Genomic DNA, 21,139 nt, shown 5'->3' on the forward strand with positions numbered 1-21,139 from the left:
GGAAAACCAGGTCCACACTTCAAATTAAGTCTGTGGAACGACACATGCATCACCCATTGGCAGCGGACATAGCACGCACTATTACGAAACTTATGTTTAGTCTCAAGCAAAAATAAACTGTAATTCAGTCAAAACTAATAAAAATTCATACTTTTCATATTAAGGGAGAGAGAGGCAATGTTTCTGAAAAGATCTCTATTCCAACAGGGCTCTGTATAGAAGTTAATTTTAGAATTAAAATGACCGAAAATTCAAAGAGCAGCACACCAATGGCAAGTCTTCATTGCCATCGCAATTTGGTCATGATTGATATTTTGAAAACTGAAAGTCACTATTTTAGGTAATAAAACCAGATAAAGAGAATTAACTCTAAGTGTCCTTTGAATTTAATATTTGTTCTAAGACATCGTCTTATTTTATTCAGACTTATTTCCTCCACAAAAAATGTCCCAGTGCTTCAACCATCACAGAGGCCAACCTCTTCTAAACGATTTCAGAAATTATAATTGACATCTTGACCTTGGCCTCATTATTTCTTGTGTGTGCGCCAGCCTCAGTCTGCTCCTCTGGCTAAATATTAGCCTAAAAAAGGAAGGAATCCTGACTTATCCATTTTGGTATCTATCCCACTATTTGAGAAGGCCTATGTACACAAAACACCCAAAAATTCTTGTTCACTGGTTACCCAGAAAAAAGTAACTGGGGCAAACAAGATGTTCTCATCTTTTCAATTACAAATTTCTGTAGACTTTTTAATTGAACAATTAGGTACCATGGGACTGAACGTATAACCCAATGATGTCGTTTCCAAAGCCCAATCCCAACCCCGCCAAACTCAGAAAGTATAAAAATTATATGCATAAAGATGTTCATTTCAAAATCGTTTATAAAAGCCTCACATCAGATGCCACAAGGGAACAGATAAACATTCCCCTGTGGGAATATTACATAGCTATTTAATATAGAATTAGTCAGACTTCTAGCAATATCTAAATGAAACATACTACAAAAGGAAAGCAAGGGCAGAACAATATAAACATTGTATGTATATTCCATTGTAACCATGAAAACACGGAAATTTAAAAGGACAGAAACAAGAGAGATGCTTACTGCTCTTGTATTCTGTTATAAAGCTATGAACTATCTCAAATTTTCTTTTTTCCAAAATTTGATTATTGTTGTTACATCATTTTCATACTTAAAAGCCGAAATATTTTCTAACTTTGGCGAGGAAAAATTCCAAAGGAGTATACGGTTGATCATTTAGTTTGTTCTACTAAAATAAAAGTCAATGGCATATGGGGCAACTTAACTTTCTGACACTATGAAGTCACAAACTAAGCAGAGTCTTGAAAGACTTGCCATGAACTAGCTCTGAGCTAATTTGGGAGGACAGATGAGCATTTTGGTATGTCCAAAGAGAGGTTACTCTAAGTCCTTCCACGCACTTCACTTCTAACAATTTCACGATACAGCAGAAATTTTCTGGGAAAACATTTACGTTGGTTTCCTTTATTTAATTAGTGTGTTAAGCAACAATTACAATGCAACTAAAGACGGCTGTTGAGCACTTGCCTTTGTGCAAGGCACCACACCAAGAACTGCAGAGAACTAACAGGAAAAGAGCCTACATAGTCACTGCCTTTCAGGAGACGATGATTTAGCATAAGACAGAGGGGATTTCTACAAGGTTGACCATCAATGTCACAGCAAACACAGAGGCCAGGTTGGGAGAGGTCAAGGAGGGAGGGATCACATGCTCCGGGACCAACACTGCAGTGGGTGGATGCAGGACTGGATGAAGGTGGAGAGGCAGCAGGGAGACGGTGCGGATAAGAAGGAGACCCTTGGGGCCTGTGACATTCATGGCGTCCAGAGGGCAAGGATTCAGTGAGGGCAGGGAGACAAGAGTCAGGGGACAGCGACGGGGCTGCAGGAGGAAGCTAAAGGACAGTGAGTTTCAAGAGGGAGCCAGCAGTCAATGGGGCAAGGAAGCAGGCACCCAGGAACCGGGAGTCAGAAGCTAGAGGGGTAGGCTCCAGGATCTCCCTGGAAAGTCTTCAGTGAGGTCACCGGGAGACCCATTTTAGCCAGACAGTGTGGAAAAGATCCAAACTGAACAGGATCAAGAAAAGAATAAAAAAGTTACAAATTGGGGCGCCTGGGTGGCTCAGTGGTTAAGCCGCTGCCTTCGGCTCAGGTCATGATCTCAGGGTCCTGGGATCGAGCCCCGCATCGGGCTCTCTGCTCGGCAGGGAGCCTGCTTCCTCCTCTCTCTCTGCCTGCCTCTCTGACTGCTTGTGATCTCTCTTTGTCAAATGAATGAATAAAATCTTAAAAAAAAAAAAAAAAAAGTTACAAATTGAGATGGTATCTACAGTCATCTAGGGAACCTTGCTCGTAAAATAAAGAGCAAGACAGAGGCAAGTAAGTCAAGGAGGACAGCAAGTCATTGAAAAGGGTTTTTTTTCCCAATTTGTGTGCAGTGCATAAAAACACTTCTTCTTCTGCATAGCAGACCAATTTCTCCAATACCTTTTATGAAAAAAACAAAACAGAACCATTCCTTCCCATTTATACCAATTCCTCCTTAAGGGTCAGACACTATTACAGACACTGGGCAATTATTCAGTTTTGGTTAGCTCTCCGTTCTCACACCCCTAACACATGAATGTCGGAACAACAAACAAATAATAATAAAACACTGGCAGAAGTTCCCCCTCCTTGCTTTCTGTTTTCAAAATGTTCTTAGCCACACTTTGCTGAGCTCCTATTACATGTTTTCTTTATAGAAAGTCATGTTCATCTGAGTTCTATTTTAACATAAAATAGTAAAGAATACCACTTAAAAATGAGTATGTACCGTAAGAGGTTGAAGTCCCAACCCCCTCCCCGCAACATACCACCAACCTAAGCTCTAACCCCAGAGGTAAGTTCTAACCCCAGAGGTGCTGCCCACCTGTCCTCTAGTTTGCTGAGTTTATGCACATGTCCTATATGTAAGTATATGTTTGGAGAAATGCTTCCGAGGGATTGATGTCCATCCCCCAAGGAGAGAAAGACACAGGATCTTGTGAATCACTTTTCCCCTGGACTGGAGGCTATGACTTAACCCCCTCACCTCTCTCTTAGTTCCTCTATCACCCACCACCCCAGCTCCACAACTCCTACTTTAGAAGTTCAACCATTTACGCTGCTAGGCTTTGCCTTAAAAAGACTTATTTTAAATCTAAACCTAAAGGTCTCTACACATATACCCAGATTACATGACCACTTTACCTGCCCACTGGGATGAGATCTTTAACATGCATGTATGTCTACCAACCCTTCCCTCCCCATTCCCTTCAACTCAGGGATTTAGTTAAAACGATAGCAAACTCGAATGCAGTCATTTCAATTTTTCCTGAAGAATGGGTATAATGGAGGTGGACCCTCAATGAGTCACACCCTTCTCTTGTGTGTGAGCTTTGGACCAAGAGCCAAAGTTAAGTGATTTTGAAGATACAGTTAAGGTCCCTAATCAGTTCACTTTTTGTTGATCTTAGGTGGGCCTGACCTAATCAGGCGAGATCTTCAGCGAGTATAGGCTCCTTTGCTGAAGTGAGAGACATGAAAGAGCACAAGCTCTCTTTCATCTCCTTTTCACTGCAAGTTGCCATGACTTCTGCAACCACAAGGATATGAATTCTGTAAAACAACCAGAGGGAACACAGAGGTTGACCCTTTCCTATTCAACCTTCAGATGGGAACTCAGTACAGCCAACATCTTGATTCCAGCCTTGTGGGAGCCCAAGAAGGGAGTCCCCAAAGACATGCCTGGACCAATGGGACTGTTGGCAACTAAAAGGGTGTCATTTCAAACTGCTACTTCGTAGTGACTTGTTATACAGCAGAACTAATTGGTAAAACAAGTACATCTATTGTCTTCAAAAGACTCTTCTTCCCCATTAAACTACCAGCCACAGCACTTTAATATCATCTATTTTGGTTTATCCCTGCATTTAAAGAGTCTATTCAACTCTCTCCTTCCTGTTCTCTGTCTTCCCCTATCTAGTTTATTTGTTCTGATATAGTTCCAACTGAGAATACTTTTTTAAAATAATTCTCTTAGAAAGGGGACACAGTGTTATGTTTTCTGTACCCTTAAATGGGTGAAATGTCTTTCTTTTGTCCTCAAACGTAAAGGACCCTTGACCACCCACCCTTTGCACTGGGCAGCCAGTAACATTTCTCCACTATTGCTAGTTTCATTACAGAGAGAAGCAGGTCAGTGCAGATTTGATTCTCTCTTTTGTATATAACCTGTACGCCCTCTGAAGACGCTTACAGAAAAAAAAGATTTCTCTTCATCATTAGATTCGGAAATTTTACCAGGAAATCTCAAATTGTGTTCATCTCCTTCATTAATCCCTCCGGCACCCTGCAAACCCATTCATTCTATCTGAAAACTCCAGTTTTCTCCAGCTCATACATTCCTCCTTCTAGTAATTAGTAGATTCTGGTTTTATTTCCAAATGTCCTTTCTTCCTCTGGACCATCCACCATCTAGACGGAAACAGACTGCCTGGGTCTTCTCTCCACATTTCCTTTCTTGTCAGTCAGGATTTCCCTTTCCTCATGTTTTCACTTCTATCATGAAATAGTTCCTCCTTTGGCTCTTCCAGATCCAGATTCAAGTGTGAGTAATATACATTACTCGTTTCACTTCCTCTCCTGAGTGGCTGCAGTTGGTGGAGCTTGCTGCAACTCATTTTTATTTTCTAGGTTATTTTCCCTTTCTGAGTTGCACGGGGACAGACTTCCCGTGCTGGCCAGGGTGAAGGTTGCCAACATCAGGCAGAGATAGAAGCCCTTGCAGACTCCCCTCCAGTGCTAGACAGGCTGGCCAACTGGTAGCCTTGTCTACTAAGGGGGCAGGATGGAGGCCTCCCAGTTTGGGAGGCTCAGGGCTCTCCATGAATGAAGAGAGACCATTTTCTCTCAGCCATACAGGAAATAAAGGACCAGTTCAGTCCAACGGTCCAAATGTTTTAGAGGTCAGCCAGTCTCCATGAGATCTGTAGAGCCCATTAGGTCACATGGAACACATTCACAGCACGTACTTCCTCTTCGTAAACTAAGGATCCTTGGAGCCCTGCCAGCCGTTGATGCAGTTCTCCCCTAACCCTGTTGTGCACAAAAGCTCCCAGAATCCACCTTCTTTTCTTGAAAACCCAAATCCTCCAAAATGTCGGGCTATCCTCTGGGGTCATTTTCCTTCTTGGATCATCCCTCACAGAGAGCCAGTCCCAGAAAGATAAAAGGGATAGAATTGAGAGCATATAGAGAAGGATCAACATATGTATCTGTGGCCCATCATGGGTAATTGTATTTGTTACTGCTTAGGATAAGAGCATGGACAATGCCTCAAAGATAGGACATTTGTACCATCAACAGTAGAATTTGGAATTTGTAATTTTGGAAGCACATCCATGACTAATTTTGTCATTGAAGAATTTCAAAATGTCAGTACGTATCACTGCCCTTACTCTGTATTGACAATATAAAGACCAGTCAGCTTCAGAGATTACTGTTGGCTCAGTAGGAAGCCAGCAGCACGATTAGGATGCGCTGCTTAGGTCTCCTGACTCACTGCTCCTTTATTCTTCTTTCCAGAATCGAGCAGACTCCCTATTTCTCAATACCCCAAAAACCCTGGAATGAAATGCACGTGAATGAAGCCAGCACATCTGTCCTGGTGGAAGTGGTGGACTTTGGCTCTCAACAGGCATCACGCTCGGAGAGAAGCATCAGATCTCCTGAACATAAAGCAAACGCTTGGCCCCACCTCATCCCTACCAGCCAGAGAGACCAGATCAAGTTCATCCATGTGGCCTACACACCCTCAAGGCCCACCAGAAAGACCACTAAATAAGGGTAAGTCCACCCAGTGGGAAGAGACAGTAGCCACAAGGCCAGGTCACCAGGCAGATGGATGGTATCAAGTGAGCAGGGCTGGGGGCAAGAGGTTCAATGAAATGGCTATAAATAGAGCCCACGGAGGCATTGCAAAAATCTAAACCCAGCTCTGAAGTTGTGGCTCAGAGAAATGTGTGTGGCAGCTGATAAACAGGACTTCCTGGCACGGTGCCGTCCAAGGGCATCTGGGCTTGAATGGAGCCACACCACTGAGCCCACAAGGGAGGCAGAAGAAAAGGCACTAGGGACACGCTGGCTGGGCTCCTGAGGGACACCACTGCCACCTCACAGGATTATTGGGAGGATTGTGTGGGTTCATGCACACGGGGGCTTAGAACGAGGTCTGCACATTATAACCACTGTCGATGTCGGCTGTTTTTCCAGAGTGACTTTGACACGTGTCCACTCAAATGAGCTAATAACGTTTCCCTTGCAACTGACTCATTTAATAAGGATTAACTTTCCTGCCAACATGTGAGATTTCACGTGCGTCCTGCACTGACAGACAGCACAGCTTCCTGCCTCTGCCCAGCGAGCCCCGCAGAACAGCACTCGTCCCTCCCCCACGGTCTCCACAGCCCTGTCCGCCCATCTGTGTCTGATGGTGCACTTAGGCTCACTTCTTACCGTTGGCTTTGCACACATTTAACAGAGAAAAGAGCAAGGAGACAAGAAGAAGGAAAGGGCAGGAGAGAGATTTTTTCAGCTTATCAGGAGGAAACCCTGGGCGGGCTGATCGCTCTCTCCGGTCCCATAAATCATCCCATCTCCAGCATTTGGTTTTTATTGTGAATAAGGTCATGCTCCGATTCGAGGTTCATGCATCTGGGTTGAGAAATCCATGACGTCATGCAGGCCACTCGGGCACAAGAAGGCCAAGCGGGGCTCACCTTTGTATTCAGCCAGACACACGCACTCATAGCCGTTAACCAGGTCCCTGCAGGTGGCGGCGTTCAGGCAAGGGGCAGAGAGGCACTCGTTATATTCTTCCTCACAGTAGAGGCCGTGGTAACCTGAAGGGCAGAGAAAAAGGCCTGCGGTCAAAGGGTTCCACTTAAACCCACGCTGGACCAGCCTTGCAAGGAAGGCAGCCGGGTCGGCCACGGTAGCAGGGCACGGACAGAGGGGACTTAGGGAGCTGGGTCCCCTGGGGGCGAGTTGCAATGTGGCTTTCTGGGAAGGCTGGGAAGAGTCCGTTCTCATCAGCCTTTGTAGGATCCCAAGTATAAAAGGAGTGATCCCATTTATCCACCAGATGGTCTCATTACTACACCATGTCCAACGACACTAGTGACCCAGAGACCAGGATCTGAGTGCATCAGCATGGCCACAGGAGACAGGGATAATCAGCGCGGGGCTGACAGCATGCGAGGAAGAGCTCCTTTCAAGGATGTGCACCACTCCTCCAATCAGAAAGCGGGATCTAGCAAGTAAGGATGGTTTAATTAAAAGAGAAAGGAATCCATGTATTTCCTTTGCTCTTAAGCAGAAAGTCAGCTAAAAAGGCTTCACAGACACTCCTGATAAAACATGGGGTAATTCTGGGGTCTTGGGTGGCTTAGTAGGTTAAAGCCTCTGCCTTTGGCTCAGGTCATGATCTCAGGGTCCTGGGATTGATCCCCGCATCCCCTGCTTCCCCACTCTCTACTTGTGATCTCTCTCTCTGTCAAATTTTTTTTAATTGTTAAAAAAAAAAAGTGAAGTAATTCTTTTTAATTTAAAATTGTGATTTGCTTGGGACATGTGGGTGGCTCAGTTGGTTGAGTGGCTGACTTCAGCTCAGGTCATGATCTCAGGGTCCCGGGTTCGAGCCCCATGTCGGGCTCTGCGCTCAGTAGGAAATCTGCTTCTCCCTCTCCCTCTATTCTCTCTCTCAAAGAAAGAAATGAAATCTTAAAAAAATAAGAGAACTATTATCTCAATTATAATATTTTGTACTTTAAAAATAAAATAAGAGCAATGAAGAAAAAGAAACTACCAGTTTCTCAATAAAGATGACTTTTATTCCATTTGCAGCACAGGTGTTTATGCTGAAGGACAAGAAGACAACATTCTTTGAGATTCACTCATGAATGTTATACTGTTTTTAACTTTCAAAAACATGCGTTAGTGCCAATTTGCAGTGAAACCAAGCCATTTTTTTTTCCTGGCCTGTCCAAACAATGAGAAACACGTGAGTGCTTTCAAAAATCACCCTGCCTGTGTTGGTTCTGAATTCAGATAAGCAGAAAAAATAAACCCTTCCTCAAATGAGAACTAGAACTACTAGTTTTTTCCCCCCAGCTTTCCAACTCATAGCCAACCCTCAGACTCAGAAAGTTGCATTAGGACATGCTCATGTGTTAAAGTGTTTTGTTTCTCATGCCTATTGCAAAAGTAGATTAAGCTCCTATCTGAATAGTATTATTAACAAAGCAGTTTTCAAATTTGTTGCCATTTCGGCTGTTTTTGAACTGCTCTCCCAAATGAGGCAGTGACACCGGCCCCTTTGAGACCTTGACCTACCTGAGACAAACAGGCCATGGTTTTCATTTCTTCCATCTTCCCATACTTTTTGTAATTTTAGGGAAATATTTCTTATTACTCTTCATCAGTATTTTGATCAGCTAGATCAGAGTTTCTCAATGGACAATGATTTTGCCCCCAGAATTTGGCAATGCTTGGAGGGGCTTTTGGTTGTCGCGACTAGGGTGGAGGGGAAGGAGGCTGCCACTGCTATCTAGTGTCAGGATCCTACTAAACATCCTAGGAGGCACAGGACAGCCCTCCATGACCAACCTCCCCCAAAAAAGAAAAAAAATCCAACTAAAATGCTAACAGCGCCAGATGCAGAGAACCCTGCTCTACACTAAAGGTCAGCAAACTCTGGCTCACAGGCCAAATGCATCCCAGTCTGGTTTTATAAATAAAGTTTTATTGAAACACAGCCGCATTCATCCCTTTATGCATTGTCTACGGCTGTGTTCCCATTACAAAGGCAGCCTGAGTAGTTGCAACAAAGTCTCTATAGTCTGCGAAGCCACAAATCCTTATTAGCTGGCCTCTTGGAGGACAAGTTTGCTGACTCCTGATCTGGGTTCAGCAGAAAACCTTTCTTTTTGCAAGAGTTTTGGATATTAACTTCTTATCAAATAGAGACTTTGCAAGCATTTTCTCCTATTCCATAGTTGGCTTTTACTCAGTTGATTGCTTCCTTTGCTGTATTGCTTTTTAATTTGATAGAACCCCACTTCTCTATTTTTGCTTTTGTTGTCTGTACTTCTGGTGTCATAGCCAAGAAATCATTGCCAAGACCAATATTTTGAAGGTTTTCCCCTATGTTTTCTTCTAGGAGTGTTATAGTTTCAGGTCTTACATTTAGGTCTTTAATCCATTTTGAGTTGGTTTTTGTGGAATGTGTAAGAGAATACAAATTAGCCAACAGGTTACACAAAAAGATGCTCAACATAAATTGCAAATCAAAACCATAATGAGTTAGTGCATCCCACCTATTAGAACCACCATTATAAATACACACACACACACACACACACACACACACAGAAAATAGAAAGTGTTGGCAAGGATATGGAGAAATTAGAATCCTTGTATACTGCTGATGGAAATGTGAAATGGTGCAGCCACTATGGAAAACAATAGAGAGAATCCCCCAAATTAAAAATAGAACTATCATATGAATTATAATTCCATTTCCAGGATTTATCCAAAATAACCCAACACAGGATCTCAAAGAGATATCTGCATTCCCATATTCACTATAGCATTATTCACAACAGCCTAGAGATAGAATCAACCAAAATGTCAGTCAAGGGATGAATGGATAAAGAAAATGCAGTTCATACATACAATGGAATATTATTCAGCCCTTAAAAAGGAAAGACCTCTTGTCATATGCTATAACATGGATGAACCTTGAGACTATAAGCTAAGTGAGATCAGCCAGTCACTGAAGGACAAATATTTCCTGATTCTACTTTTATGAGACATCTTAAGTTGTTAAACTCAGAGAAGCAGAGTAGAATGGTGGTTGCCAGGAGCTCGGGGGAGGGGAAAATGGGGAATTGCTTGTCAATGGATATAGAGTTTCAGTTTTGCAAATTCAGTTTTGCTATTCGACAATGTACATATCATTAACAAAATTGAACTGTACCCTTAAAAATGTGTTAATAGGGTAGATTTCATGCTATGTGATTTTTCTCACAATTGAAGAAATATAACACGTAACCTACATAACAAGTTCATTGTCTTTTGGCTTCTCAGTGTGGACCAACCGTAGCAAGGAACAGCTTTTCAATCGTATTTGCTCTGCTAACAGATCTTTTGAAAACAGCTTGGAAGAACAACAGATAACCCTACAAGCATTTTTGACCTCCCAATTGAAGTGTTATTTACATACACAAAAATCAAAAGCAAATTTCATGAAATCACCCGTAATTGGTTTCATTCTTCACAAGCTGTATCATTCTCCTCTGCCACTAGGAACATGAAAAGCAAATGAGGACGTTATTTTACAAAGATAATTAAGCTGATGATGTTTTTCTTCCTTGCGGGAAAAGAAAAAGATAGAGGTTTCATTTTCTGAAACCATTTCTTCGGGGATGGTAACATCTCAACATCTTTATGGAAATGTCAAGGCACTCCTTACACTGAGTACCCAAGAACCTAAGTCGGACTTTTTGAATAGGCATTCCTTCCGAAAGAGATGGCTTCTGTGAAAATGAGGCTGCCACCCCCCCCCCAGAGTAATTAATTCGGGCAAACAAATTAGCTCAGGGCAGTATGCCCAGGGTCTAGGAAAAATAGGCTAGTCCAAAGAACTTTTTTAAATTAAAAAAGATCAGAAGGGTGAGATCAGAGTGGCCCTTTCCAGGGCAGCTATCTTCATCACCACCACTCCCATCTTTGCATGACTTGCTCCTGAATATTCCACTCCAATATTCCTTAAATTGACAGAACATAGCGATCAGCTGGACGTGAGCAGTGAGCGTGGTCACTGTGGCCGCTGCGTTTAGGCTGAGTGAGTGGATAATGTTGCCATGAACACAACCAAAGGAATATCAGGGTTTTGAGAAAGTTGACCAGTTGGATTTTGTTTAACTTAAGGTTCGCTTAGGGAGGTCCAGGTCGCAGATGGAAAAATAGGCTTAAATAGTGTAGAAACGACATCTTGGGGATTAGTGGCCTTGAAGTGGTGTTGAAGTTTCATCAAAGAAAAACTCTTGAGAGAAAAAAAGAAGGGACTGAGGTCAGATCTACACGGACGGGCAGGTGGAGAAGGAGAAACCAGATCAGGACACTGGGCAGGGAGAAGACAAAGGAGAGGAGTAAAAACCAAGGACAGTAATGTCACGGGAGCCAGGGAAGAAAGGAAATCTAGGAAGGCGGCTCAAAGAGTCTAAAGACTGAAAAATGGCAACTGGATTAGAAGATTATAAAGCCACTGGAGGGGCACCTGGGTGGCTCAGTTGGTTAAGTGTCTGCCTTCAGCTCAGGCCATGATCTCAAGGTCCTGGGATCGAGCCCTGCATCAGGCTCTGCACTCAGCAGAGAGTCTGCTTGTCCCTCTGCCCCTCCCCTGCTTGTGCTCTTTCTCTCTCAAATAAATAAACAAAATCTTTAAAAAAAAAAAAATCATAACTCTCAATGGGAGGTAAACTGCCTTATGGAGGTTATTTTCAAAGTTGTAGGAGGGGAGGGATGGCTTATCACACTGATTGGAGGATTCAACTGGAATTTAGTGGGCAGAGACCAGAGATAGTAACCATCTTGTAATGTCTAGGACACTGCTCACAACAAGGATACTCTGGTGTCCCTCAGGACTTCAGTCTATCCATCAGAAATTCATGGAGGTGAAAACCCTGTTCCATGAGCTTCCAGGCATAGAACCTAATAGTTTTACATGCACACTGACAGGTACAGTTTTTAAGACATGCTGAGTTTTCCTGGAGTGTAACTGCTGGGTAAATCCAGAGAAGACAGTACCTAGAGTTGTTCGCCACTTGGGAAAACCCCTTCACGAGAGCAACAGGTCTTGAAGGACTTAAATCACCGACAGAGCACACCTGTATCAATAGACAAAACAAGGCAAAAACCCCTTCTCTGGATCATTTTCTGACAACACTGTCTAAAGCTTCTCCCACCAGTTATTCATCCTAATACTTAGCTGATTTCGTGGCAATACTTACAACTGTCTGAAATCATATTTCAATTCCTATTCTAGATTATTATTTCTCTTCTTCCTCTAGAATACTAGCTGGAAGACAGATTGCACTGTTCACAGACACTGTATTCACTGTCTGGCGCAGAAAAGATACTCAAAATAGTTGTTGGATCAGCACCCACAGTGCCATTGATTAAACCAAAACACATTTAAGGTGTGCCCAGAATGTGCCAGGAGCTTTCAGTTACTGCGGATACAAAGCTCAATGGCAGGTCTCTACCTGCAAGAAGCTCACAATCTAATAGCACTTGAGTGGCATCTGCTTTTCCAGCCCCTTCCCATGTGCTAACTGGTTTAATCCTCATGACAGCCCAAAATGATGGGCATGGCTAGTCCCAGTGTATAGATGAGGAAAGACAGTCAACCCTGTGTTCTTCCATGAGGAATTGAGGGTCAAAGAGATAAAGAAACTTGCCCAAGGACACACAGTCAACCCTGTGTTCTTCCTACTCTCCCGAGAATGTCCCCAGAATGCATTACCTAGCGTACCAGTCTGCTAGGGCCGTGGTAACAAAACGCCACAGGCTGGGGGATTAAACAACAGAAATTTATTTTCTCACAGTTCTGGAAGCTGGAAATCTCTCTGCCTTGGTTTCTCTCCTTGCCTTGTGGATGGCCACTTTCTCCCTGAGTCTTGTCTCCATGTGGCCTTGCCTCTGTAGGCACACCCCCCTTGGTGGTTTCAGACAGTTATGGGGAACCAGTCATACTGGTTTATAGTCCCATCCTAAAGGCCTCATTGAACCTTAATTCCTTCTTAGAAGGCACTTTCTTTACAGTCACACTGGGGTGGTTGGGGAGGGGGGATTAGGACTTCAACATATGAAATTGAGAGACAAAATTCAGTCTTTAACACCCAAAATCAGGGTTTCTCGACCATGACGGTACTGAAATTTTGGATCAGATCATTCCTGATGGCTGGGAGCTGTACGGTACATTGTAGGATGCTGGGCGGCATTGCTGGTCTCTACCCACTACATGCCAGCAGCCCACCTCTCCCCAGTCGTGACAACCAAAAAGGTCTCCAGACATGGCCATATGGCTCCAGGAGAACATAAACCCCTTTGAAAACCAACGTCCTAGATCCTTTTTAGAACATGAGAACAACTCGAGGACATTTCAGCATGTGTAGGTTTGGATTTTTCATGGTGAAGAGAGTACATTCATTGAGAAAAGGGATTTTAGGGGCAGAACTGAGGGGTCCATCTGTGACTATGGGTTTAATATAATACCTGGGTGACTTCCTCCCACAGGGAGAGAATATGGACACTCGGTTCATCTGGGGCTAGCCAGATTCAAATACCAAATGAATGGAATAAAGAGAGGAGAGAAGAGTAGGAGGTACAGACTTCCAGTTACGGACTGAGCAAGTCACGGGGATGAGAGTGACAGCACGAAGAATATAGTCAATGACATCGTAATAGGGTTACATGGGGACCGATGACAGTTCTACTGGTGGTCTGCACAGCATAACATATAGACTTGTCGAATCACGATGTTGTGCACCTGAAATTAATATGAATTGCATGTCAACTACAGTTCAATAAAAAGAAATAAGTAAACAGATAGAGAGAGACAGAGAGATGACAGGCAGACAGAAAGGAGAAAGAGAGGAGAGAAGCCCCACCTGGTGACTGATTATTGGAGCTACTGAGAACCCTGCTTAAAGTTCTGCCATTAGGTTTTAATTCCTCTGTGTCCTCCCTGGAAGACCAAAGTCCCCCACTACTGACTGGCTTAGCAAAGGCACAGTGAGCCAGGATTTGACTCCCCCGGGGTCTGAAGGGTTCTAGAATACCACGGCCATCTCCGGGTTTTGTTCTGTCCATTGAAAGCCAAGGCTTTTTGCTGCCATTTCCTTTTCTGCTCTCTCAACGTTGTCCCAAGACAACATCACTTAAATATTCATCTTAACAGAAGAGAGGCTCTGGCCCCATGCTGTCTACTCCACAGCTTTTTTTCTTCCCTTGCTCCCCGCAGCTCACTCTAAAAATCCCAAACTAGGGGGACTCTGGTTGTAGCCAGATGGCTTCCACACTCTGTGTAACAAATTGGGGTAACACCCACAGCCACCACCTCTGCTGGGCTACCTCTGCTCCCCACTGCCTCAGAAAAAGCAAAGAGCTCCTTCAAAACCCAACAGCGATGTGGCAATGCGTTGAAAACACCAGGGAAACCACAAGGCTCACTCCTCCAGCACAGTCCAAATTCAAGGTGAGAGCAAATTTGAAGCGTCTGGGGTTTTGTTTGTTTTTTTTTTTGTTTTTGTTTTTGTTTTACTTTAAGGTCAGACTAAAGTGAGTGGGGGAGAAGGAGGTGGTTCCTTTAAGGGCTTGTAGCAACTCAGAGGATGTTTCCTCTCATTTCACATTGAATGATAAAACGTGGAAGCCCCAGACTCCCTGATTCAAGTCTAGACCACTTCCTGAGACATCAAACCCTCCAAACATTCTCTCACGTGAGTTAAAAATGTGGGCAAAAGCCTGTTACATTATTATGGCCGTGAGCTTTCAAATTGTCACTAAACTCGCTGATTGCCCTAGAGACCCTTCGGGACCACGGAGTGATGGGCAGAGCAATCATTCTACTGGGCTGAGAGCTTGGTTTCAGGGACAGAGATTGTGTGTGATCTTGTGTGTGCACGCGTGCAGGTGCACAATATCACTCTCTCTGCTGATATGATCACAATAGGAATTTTTGTAAGAACAGGAAAGAAATAAAGTAGGTATGAATCCCTGTTCACATTAATCTCATCGAGGGTTCTAAACAGATATGCTGATGTTCGTATCTGTACAGACTTCCATGCAGCAATTACATCCCTGTCTCTCTCTCTCTCACACACACACACACACACACATGCACACACACGAAAAAGGAAAACATCTATAAATGGGAGGCAGTTGGGTAAGGAGACAGAGCCTCGCTGGCGCGTGGAGCACAGTGGTTGCCGAGACTGCTTCTTTCTTTACTCCCTAATTTCTCATCCTTTCGTTGCTGGAGGCACCGGAACCAGAGAGAAAATAGATGTGAGAAGAACCAAATCAATCAATGTTTCCCTGGCTGTGTTTCTCAGAAACATTAAATTGGAAGGACCATACATAGAGGCTAAATTAAAGTTTTAGACTCTCCAGGCTCCTTAGTATTTATATGCTGCTGAGCCGTCTACAGATTTGCACGACCCTCGCTGGGCTTCCGAGAAAGACGGATGATGGAGAGCCGGCTGTAAGTCATATCCTAACAGTTCATGCAATGAGTTTGTCTTCCCAGCCCTGCAGGCTGCCGCTGCCTTCCACAGTCATTGGGTGAAGGCTGGCCACATTCCGGTCTCCTGTCTGCATCTTCGACTGATTCACTCTTTAATGGAACATACAATTATTAAGTGCCTCCTATGTGTGAAAATAGATGTAATACCTCTACTGGGCCATTTAAAAGAGACAGACAGAAACAATCATCCAAATACATGTGAAATCGTAACTGGGTGAGTGTGAGCAAGGGGGTGGTCCCCAAGGCAGGGTGCCAGGGGGAAGGAGAAGTGGGAGAATTGGCCTTGGCTGAGCTCCAGGGAGACAGCCCCAAGGAAGGGACAGTGAGCTGAGAGGTGGGTTGTGTATAGGCAGCAACGGGGTGGTGGGGGGTGGGGGGTGGGGGATGCCGGGAAATTCAAGACAAGAGAGGAAGGGTGGACAGAAGTCCGATGGTAGGAAGCCAGGCTGCTCCGTCTCCTTGCAGAGATGGGCTGAGGTCCGCAGAAGAGCAGAGGGCAGAGAACAAACTAGACGCTGGCAGCCACCCGACCAGGTGATACCTTCAACGAAGGCGGGGGGGGGGGGGGGGGGGGGGGGTGGCAGGAGACAGAGAGTGAGAGATCAAGTGCGCCTCTCAGGAAGATCACTTTTCTGGTGAATGGGGGAAAGCCCCATAAGAATCAATGCAGAGAAATCAGTGAAGACGTATGGCAGTCGTCCCAGGGAAAACACGAGCGGGATGAGTGTGGTGGCAGGGCCAGCCAGAGAGGAAATATCAAGAGCCATTTAAAAAGGAAAACAGCAACACTTGTAAGAAATGGGATGTGGAGCTTGAGAAAGGGCGAGGACGTAGGTGAGTCCCAGCTTCCTGGCTTGGCTTACCCAGAGAGGCTGCAACGCCTTCCGGAAGGAAGGAGGAAACTGACATTTATCGAACCCCCTTCCAGGGGTCAGTTTCTGTTCTAGGCACTTTTCCATACAACAGCATCTCATTCACATGGCGGGGGGGGGGGGGGCTGCAGCAGAGATTGGGATGGAAAGCCAGAAAGCTGGTAAAACCACTTTCTAGAAGTAGATCTTAATCGAACAAAGCAAGCTGATAATTTCTCCCAGGGAAGCCATATGAAGAAAAAACATCGGCTCGTTTTATTTTTTATTTTTTTTAAAGATTTTATTCATTTATTTGACAGACAGAGATCACAAGTAGGCAGAGAGGCAGGCAGAGAGAGAGAGGAGGAAGCAGGCTCGCTGCGGAGCAGAGAGCTCGATGTGGGGCTTCATCCCAGGACTCTGGGATCATGACCTGAGCTGAAGGCAGAGGCTTTAACCCACTGAGCCACCAAGGCGCCCCCATCGGCTCGTTTTAATGACCATCTGGCCAATTCTGACCACACTGACCAGGAGTGAGCTTGGCAATGAGGGGAGCTACAGAAGGATAGCGAAAAAAGAAAGGTTTGGGGTCAGACGCAAGAAGTTGGGGGAGGGAGGAAGCAGAGAGAGGGAGACAGAAAGACAAGGAGTAGGGGGAAGGAGAGAGAGTGGGAGAGGGTAGAGGCAGGGACCCGGAATATCAAGGGGGAGATGGAGGAAAGAGGCACAGGCAAAGAACTCCTAAAAAGACAGAAAAGGGTGGAGAGGAGATGGAATGACTGCAGAAGTCGTGGGTCCCCTGTGGAGCCACACCGCCCCCTGGTGTAACCACCAACCGATGACCAAAGGGATGTGAGCGCGGCTTGCAAGAGTCACCAAGACAGTGGGGCACTGGGGGGTGCGGGGGGGGGAGTGATTTGAACATTTGAGTGAAGAAAGTCTTGCCTCTCGAGTTATCTGTTATGCCAATAAAATGGATTTGAACCCCTTTCCTTCCACGAACCTCTTTCTGTAACCCAGGGTTAAGTGTTTACAGGTGGGAAGCTCTGGCCATCCAGGTGTCACCATCTCAAGGGCCAGCACGTGGCATCTTCCATCTGGGTAGTTCAGGAGCGCTTGTTGCAACAGAAGCTGCTAAGTCCTTATCAAAGGAGGGCCCCTGCCCCACCCCTAGGAGGATGCACACTTGACATTTCACTTGAAGTGGCCACACCATCCAGCAGGGGGCCCGGCATATGATAGCCACCAAACACATAACAAATGAGGCATGTGTCCCCCTGGTCTGCTGACCACTGCACCCATCTGATTTTCAAGGACAATGAAGGTACTAGAATTCTGAAAAGCGGTGCCTGCCTTGAATACACCACGAGAGCACTAAAACGCCACAGCCCGGAAGAGCACCTACGTCCCAGGGCCACTGCCTCCAGTCGGCAGGGAAGTCTGCTTTCTGGAAAAACATAAACCGGGACCAGCTCTGCAATGCCACAACCTGTGAGCCCAGATTTCCCAGGCAGACGCTCAGATACCTGGATTCTTCTAATATGAAACGGAGTCTGTTTACATTTGGCTTTTTTTTAAAAAACCTACCCATTCGCCTTCCCTCTCAGCCCTCATCCCCTGAGACGCTCCTCTGTGCCGGATCTGGTTTCCTGCCAGGCACTAAAGTCTTGACTCACAGCTCAAACTCTGATCCCAAATTCTGTATTTTCTCTTTAACAACAGGTCCGTTCTCTTCTCCCTTCCTTAGCACACAGGTTGGTGAATATAGACGACGCTCAGTCACTGTGAGTGAACTGAATTTGCTAGGAAGATAGAATCCCAGTGCAAAATAACCTTTGCATACATAATTACAGAGGGAGTTCTTTTCTTTGCAAACGTCTGATTCGGACAAATCATGAAAATGCCTGGGAGTAGATCTCCTGAAATTGACAGTTTTTGTCAGGCAGGGAAATCAAAGGATTCGTTTTTATATTTATATTTTAAGTGCGCATATTCAAATTTCTAACTCCCCACATTGAAAATGGGTTACTTGTGTGACACAGAAAGAAAAATATCAAAGATGCTTTTACAGGTGTTTCACTTGCTGGTTAGCGAGGGAAACAATACCTGTGCTGTGTCTACAGTTGTTTGGGCAAAAGGATAGCTTGTAACATTAAGAAAAGGCTGACTCTCTTAAGAGTAATTTTTAGGTGGAGGGGTGTACGGGGGGAAAAGATTCAGTCTTATTAGAAGAGAAGACTTTTTAAGACATGAGGAACAGCCATCACAATAAGATGCCTTGTTAATGAAGAAAAACTTCTTTTTAAAGGAGAATTGCATCTTTTTACACATAAAAAAGAAAATCTTTGGAGATGTTAAAAATTCTGAAACCTCTCTAGGTTTATTAATAGAGTGTAAATCATCATTAATTCACGTGCGAATGGAAAAAAAAAAAAAAAGCCTTAAGTATATGGTCGAAAAGCAAACCACCCCTGGCCTGAGTTCCATCCTCACAAACAGCATTCTCCTCCAAACACATTTGGGGACAAATGAAAGAATACACTGTAGATAACCCAGCTGGATCGTGATGACGTTCAACAAACTCAACAGCGAGCCTTCCCAGACAGCAGCCCCTAAAAACCAAGGCTTAAGCCTGTCCATCATCTTGGGGACTTTTCTCTGTTGTGTAAGTGTTTCTAGAAGTCTCCTCCTGGATTCACTTTCGGAACTAGGTCACAAACTAGTCAGATGCAAAAATCAACCTCTTCCTCATTTTTTAGCTTTCTCTTTATAGTCTTTTTTTTTTTTTCTCATGATGCTTTTGGCCACTAGAGGGTGGTTTCTACCTATGATCTATGCCAACTGAAAGAAGAGGGGGAAAAGGTTACTCAGGAGCTTAACAAAGGAGGAACGACATAAAGAAATGTTTTTACAAAAGGGAAATGAATGTACAAGGGGAAGCAAATATGTAAGGAAGAAATATGTTTCCTTTACTAAGAAAGCTTAACATTCATATATTCCTCTGCAGCTTACATATTCGCCAGTATGTCCTCTCAACATACGGGTAGCTACAGTTCAACCTACCCATTATAAAGTAGCCTGTTTTTCTTACTAATGCCCTATAGAAAGTAATTTTTTAAATACAAATTCTTCTTACACTATGATTAAAGCACTAAAATTGAAGATTAAATGTAATGACAAGATAATATTTTACAACTTTGATTTAAAGATCACTGTGGTACGTTTCCTTATAAACAACAAATAAAATTTTTTTTTTCTGTTTCTTGGGTTTGGGGGTTTTTTAAAGATTTTATTTATTTAGAGAGGGAGCAGGAGCGAGAGAGAGAGAGAGAGAGAGAGAGAACCAACTAAGGGGTGGTGGGGGATGCAGAGAGGGAGAAGCAGACTCTCCACTGAGCAGGGAGCCCGACGCAGGACTCTATCAAGGCCCCCAGAAACATGATGTGAGCCAAAGGCAGACGCTTAACCGACTGAGCCACCCAGGCACCACGCAAATAAAATGTCTTAATGACATATTCCCATCACCGCATCTGACTAGCATGTTTATAAATACACATAAAAATGGTGTGGTTTATACTTGAGATGAGGAGAATAATGTAGAGATTTGGAAAAGAAAGGGTAGGTTCAAAGCCCTCGCATTCTACAGGTGGTTCAATACAGAAGGCACCGAGGCGGGCACAGGACCCTACATGGGGGGAATCAAAGATTAAGGTTCTATGACAGCCCTTTGGAGAGAAAATTAATCTTCGATGAGTATTTTTATGCAAGTGTGTTGACGAACAAAGAAGAATTTCTAAAGATGATAGTCCAGGAAAGTTTTTTAAACGTCTCGTCCCATTTATTTCACAAACTTGCTTAAATTTGATTTTAATTTACTGACTCAGTCATCAACAAATATTCTTTGGAGGTGTTTGCTCTCACACAGACACTGTAACTGTGGTTCTTTCCATGAGGCCCCAAGGCCAGCAGCATCAACATTACCTGGAAACTCCCTGGAAATGCAAGTTCTCGGGCCCCACCCAAAGCCTGCTGACTCCAGAACTCTGGGTGGAGCCCAGAGCTCTGATTTCATAAGCCTCTGTGTGATTCTAATGCACAGTGAAGTCTGAGAGCCACTGAGCTACAAAGCACACACCTAGCCCAGCTTCTGATTCTCAAAAGGACAAGAAGTGGGAGGAGTTACCTGTGACAGGTGCCAGATATGGCATGGTAATATTTTTTAATATCTATGGCTTCCCATCAGCATATGAAAAAAAAAAAAAACCCAGCACAATACACATAGTCAGAACATGTACCAGTCACAGGCACGTAAATAAACCAATAGTGAAATGTGGTCCAATGACCTACCAACCATAGACGCATAGACTGAATGAAACTGTACTCCTCCCTGATTTGCTTCAGGGAAGAAAGCAATGCAAAGGAATCCCAAACAGACAGCAAACACCAAATTTGGGGGAGGCAGTGTAAAATGAGGGAATAATAAAGGTATAGAAGTAGGCAAACATTTATTTCTCCCTGTAGGACTGGGAGTTATATATACCTAAACAGAATGTGGAAAAACAAGTCTAGATTCAGATTAGTGAGTGCAGTTTTCCCCACATCTCTGATCCAGCTTCCTAAACCCAGGGAAATAACATTTTAGGTAAAGGAATACCATCAGAAAACAGTGGACAGAATTCATAGAAACCGAGAGCAGAAAGGTGGTTTCCTGGGGCTACGGAGATGTGGGCTAACGGGTGCAAACTTCCAGTTAACACATTCTGGTGATCTAATGTACAGTATGGTCATTATTTAATATTTAATAATATTGTGTTACATACAATTTTTATACAAAAAAATTACTGGT

General features: G+C 44.1%; 1 protein-coding gene across 2 annotated transcripts in view; it reads right to left on the reverse strand.

Moving 5' to 3' along the window:
• DNER (delta/notch like EGF repeat containing) overlaps positions 1-21,139 on the reverse strand; it is a 312,134-nt gene that overhangs the window by 30,113 nt on the left and 260,882 nt on the right. For both annotated transcript variants that reach the window (XM_045078829.1, XM_045078830.1), the window contains exon 9: positions 6,849-6,971. In XM_045078829.1, coding sequence (XP_044934764.1) covers positions 6,849-6,971 — 123 coding nt within the window. The remainder of the gene's footprint in view (positions 1-6,848; positions 6,972-21,139) is intronic.

This window comes from Mustela putorius, unplaced genomic scaffold, assembly GCF_011764305.1.
Source record: "Mustela putorius furo isolate JIRA1106 unplaced genomic scaffold, ASM1176430v1.1 tig00000275_pilon_pilon_pilon, whole genome shotgun sequence".
In the NCBI taxonomy this organism is placed as follows: Eukaryota; Metazoa; Chordata; class Mammalia; order Carnivora; family Mustelidae; genus Mustela; species Mustela putorius.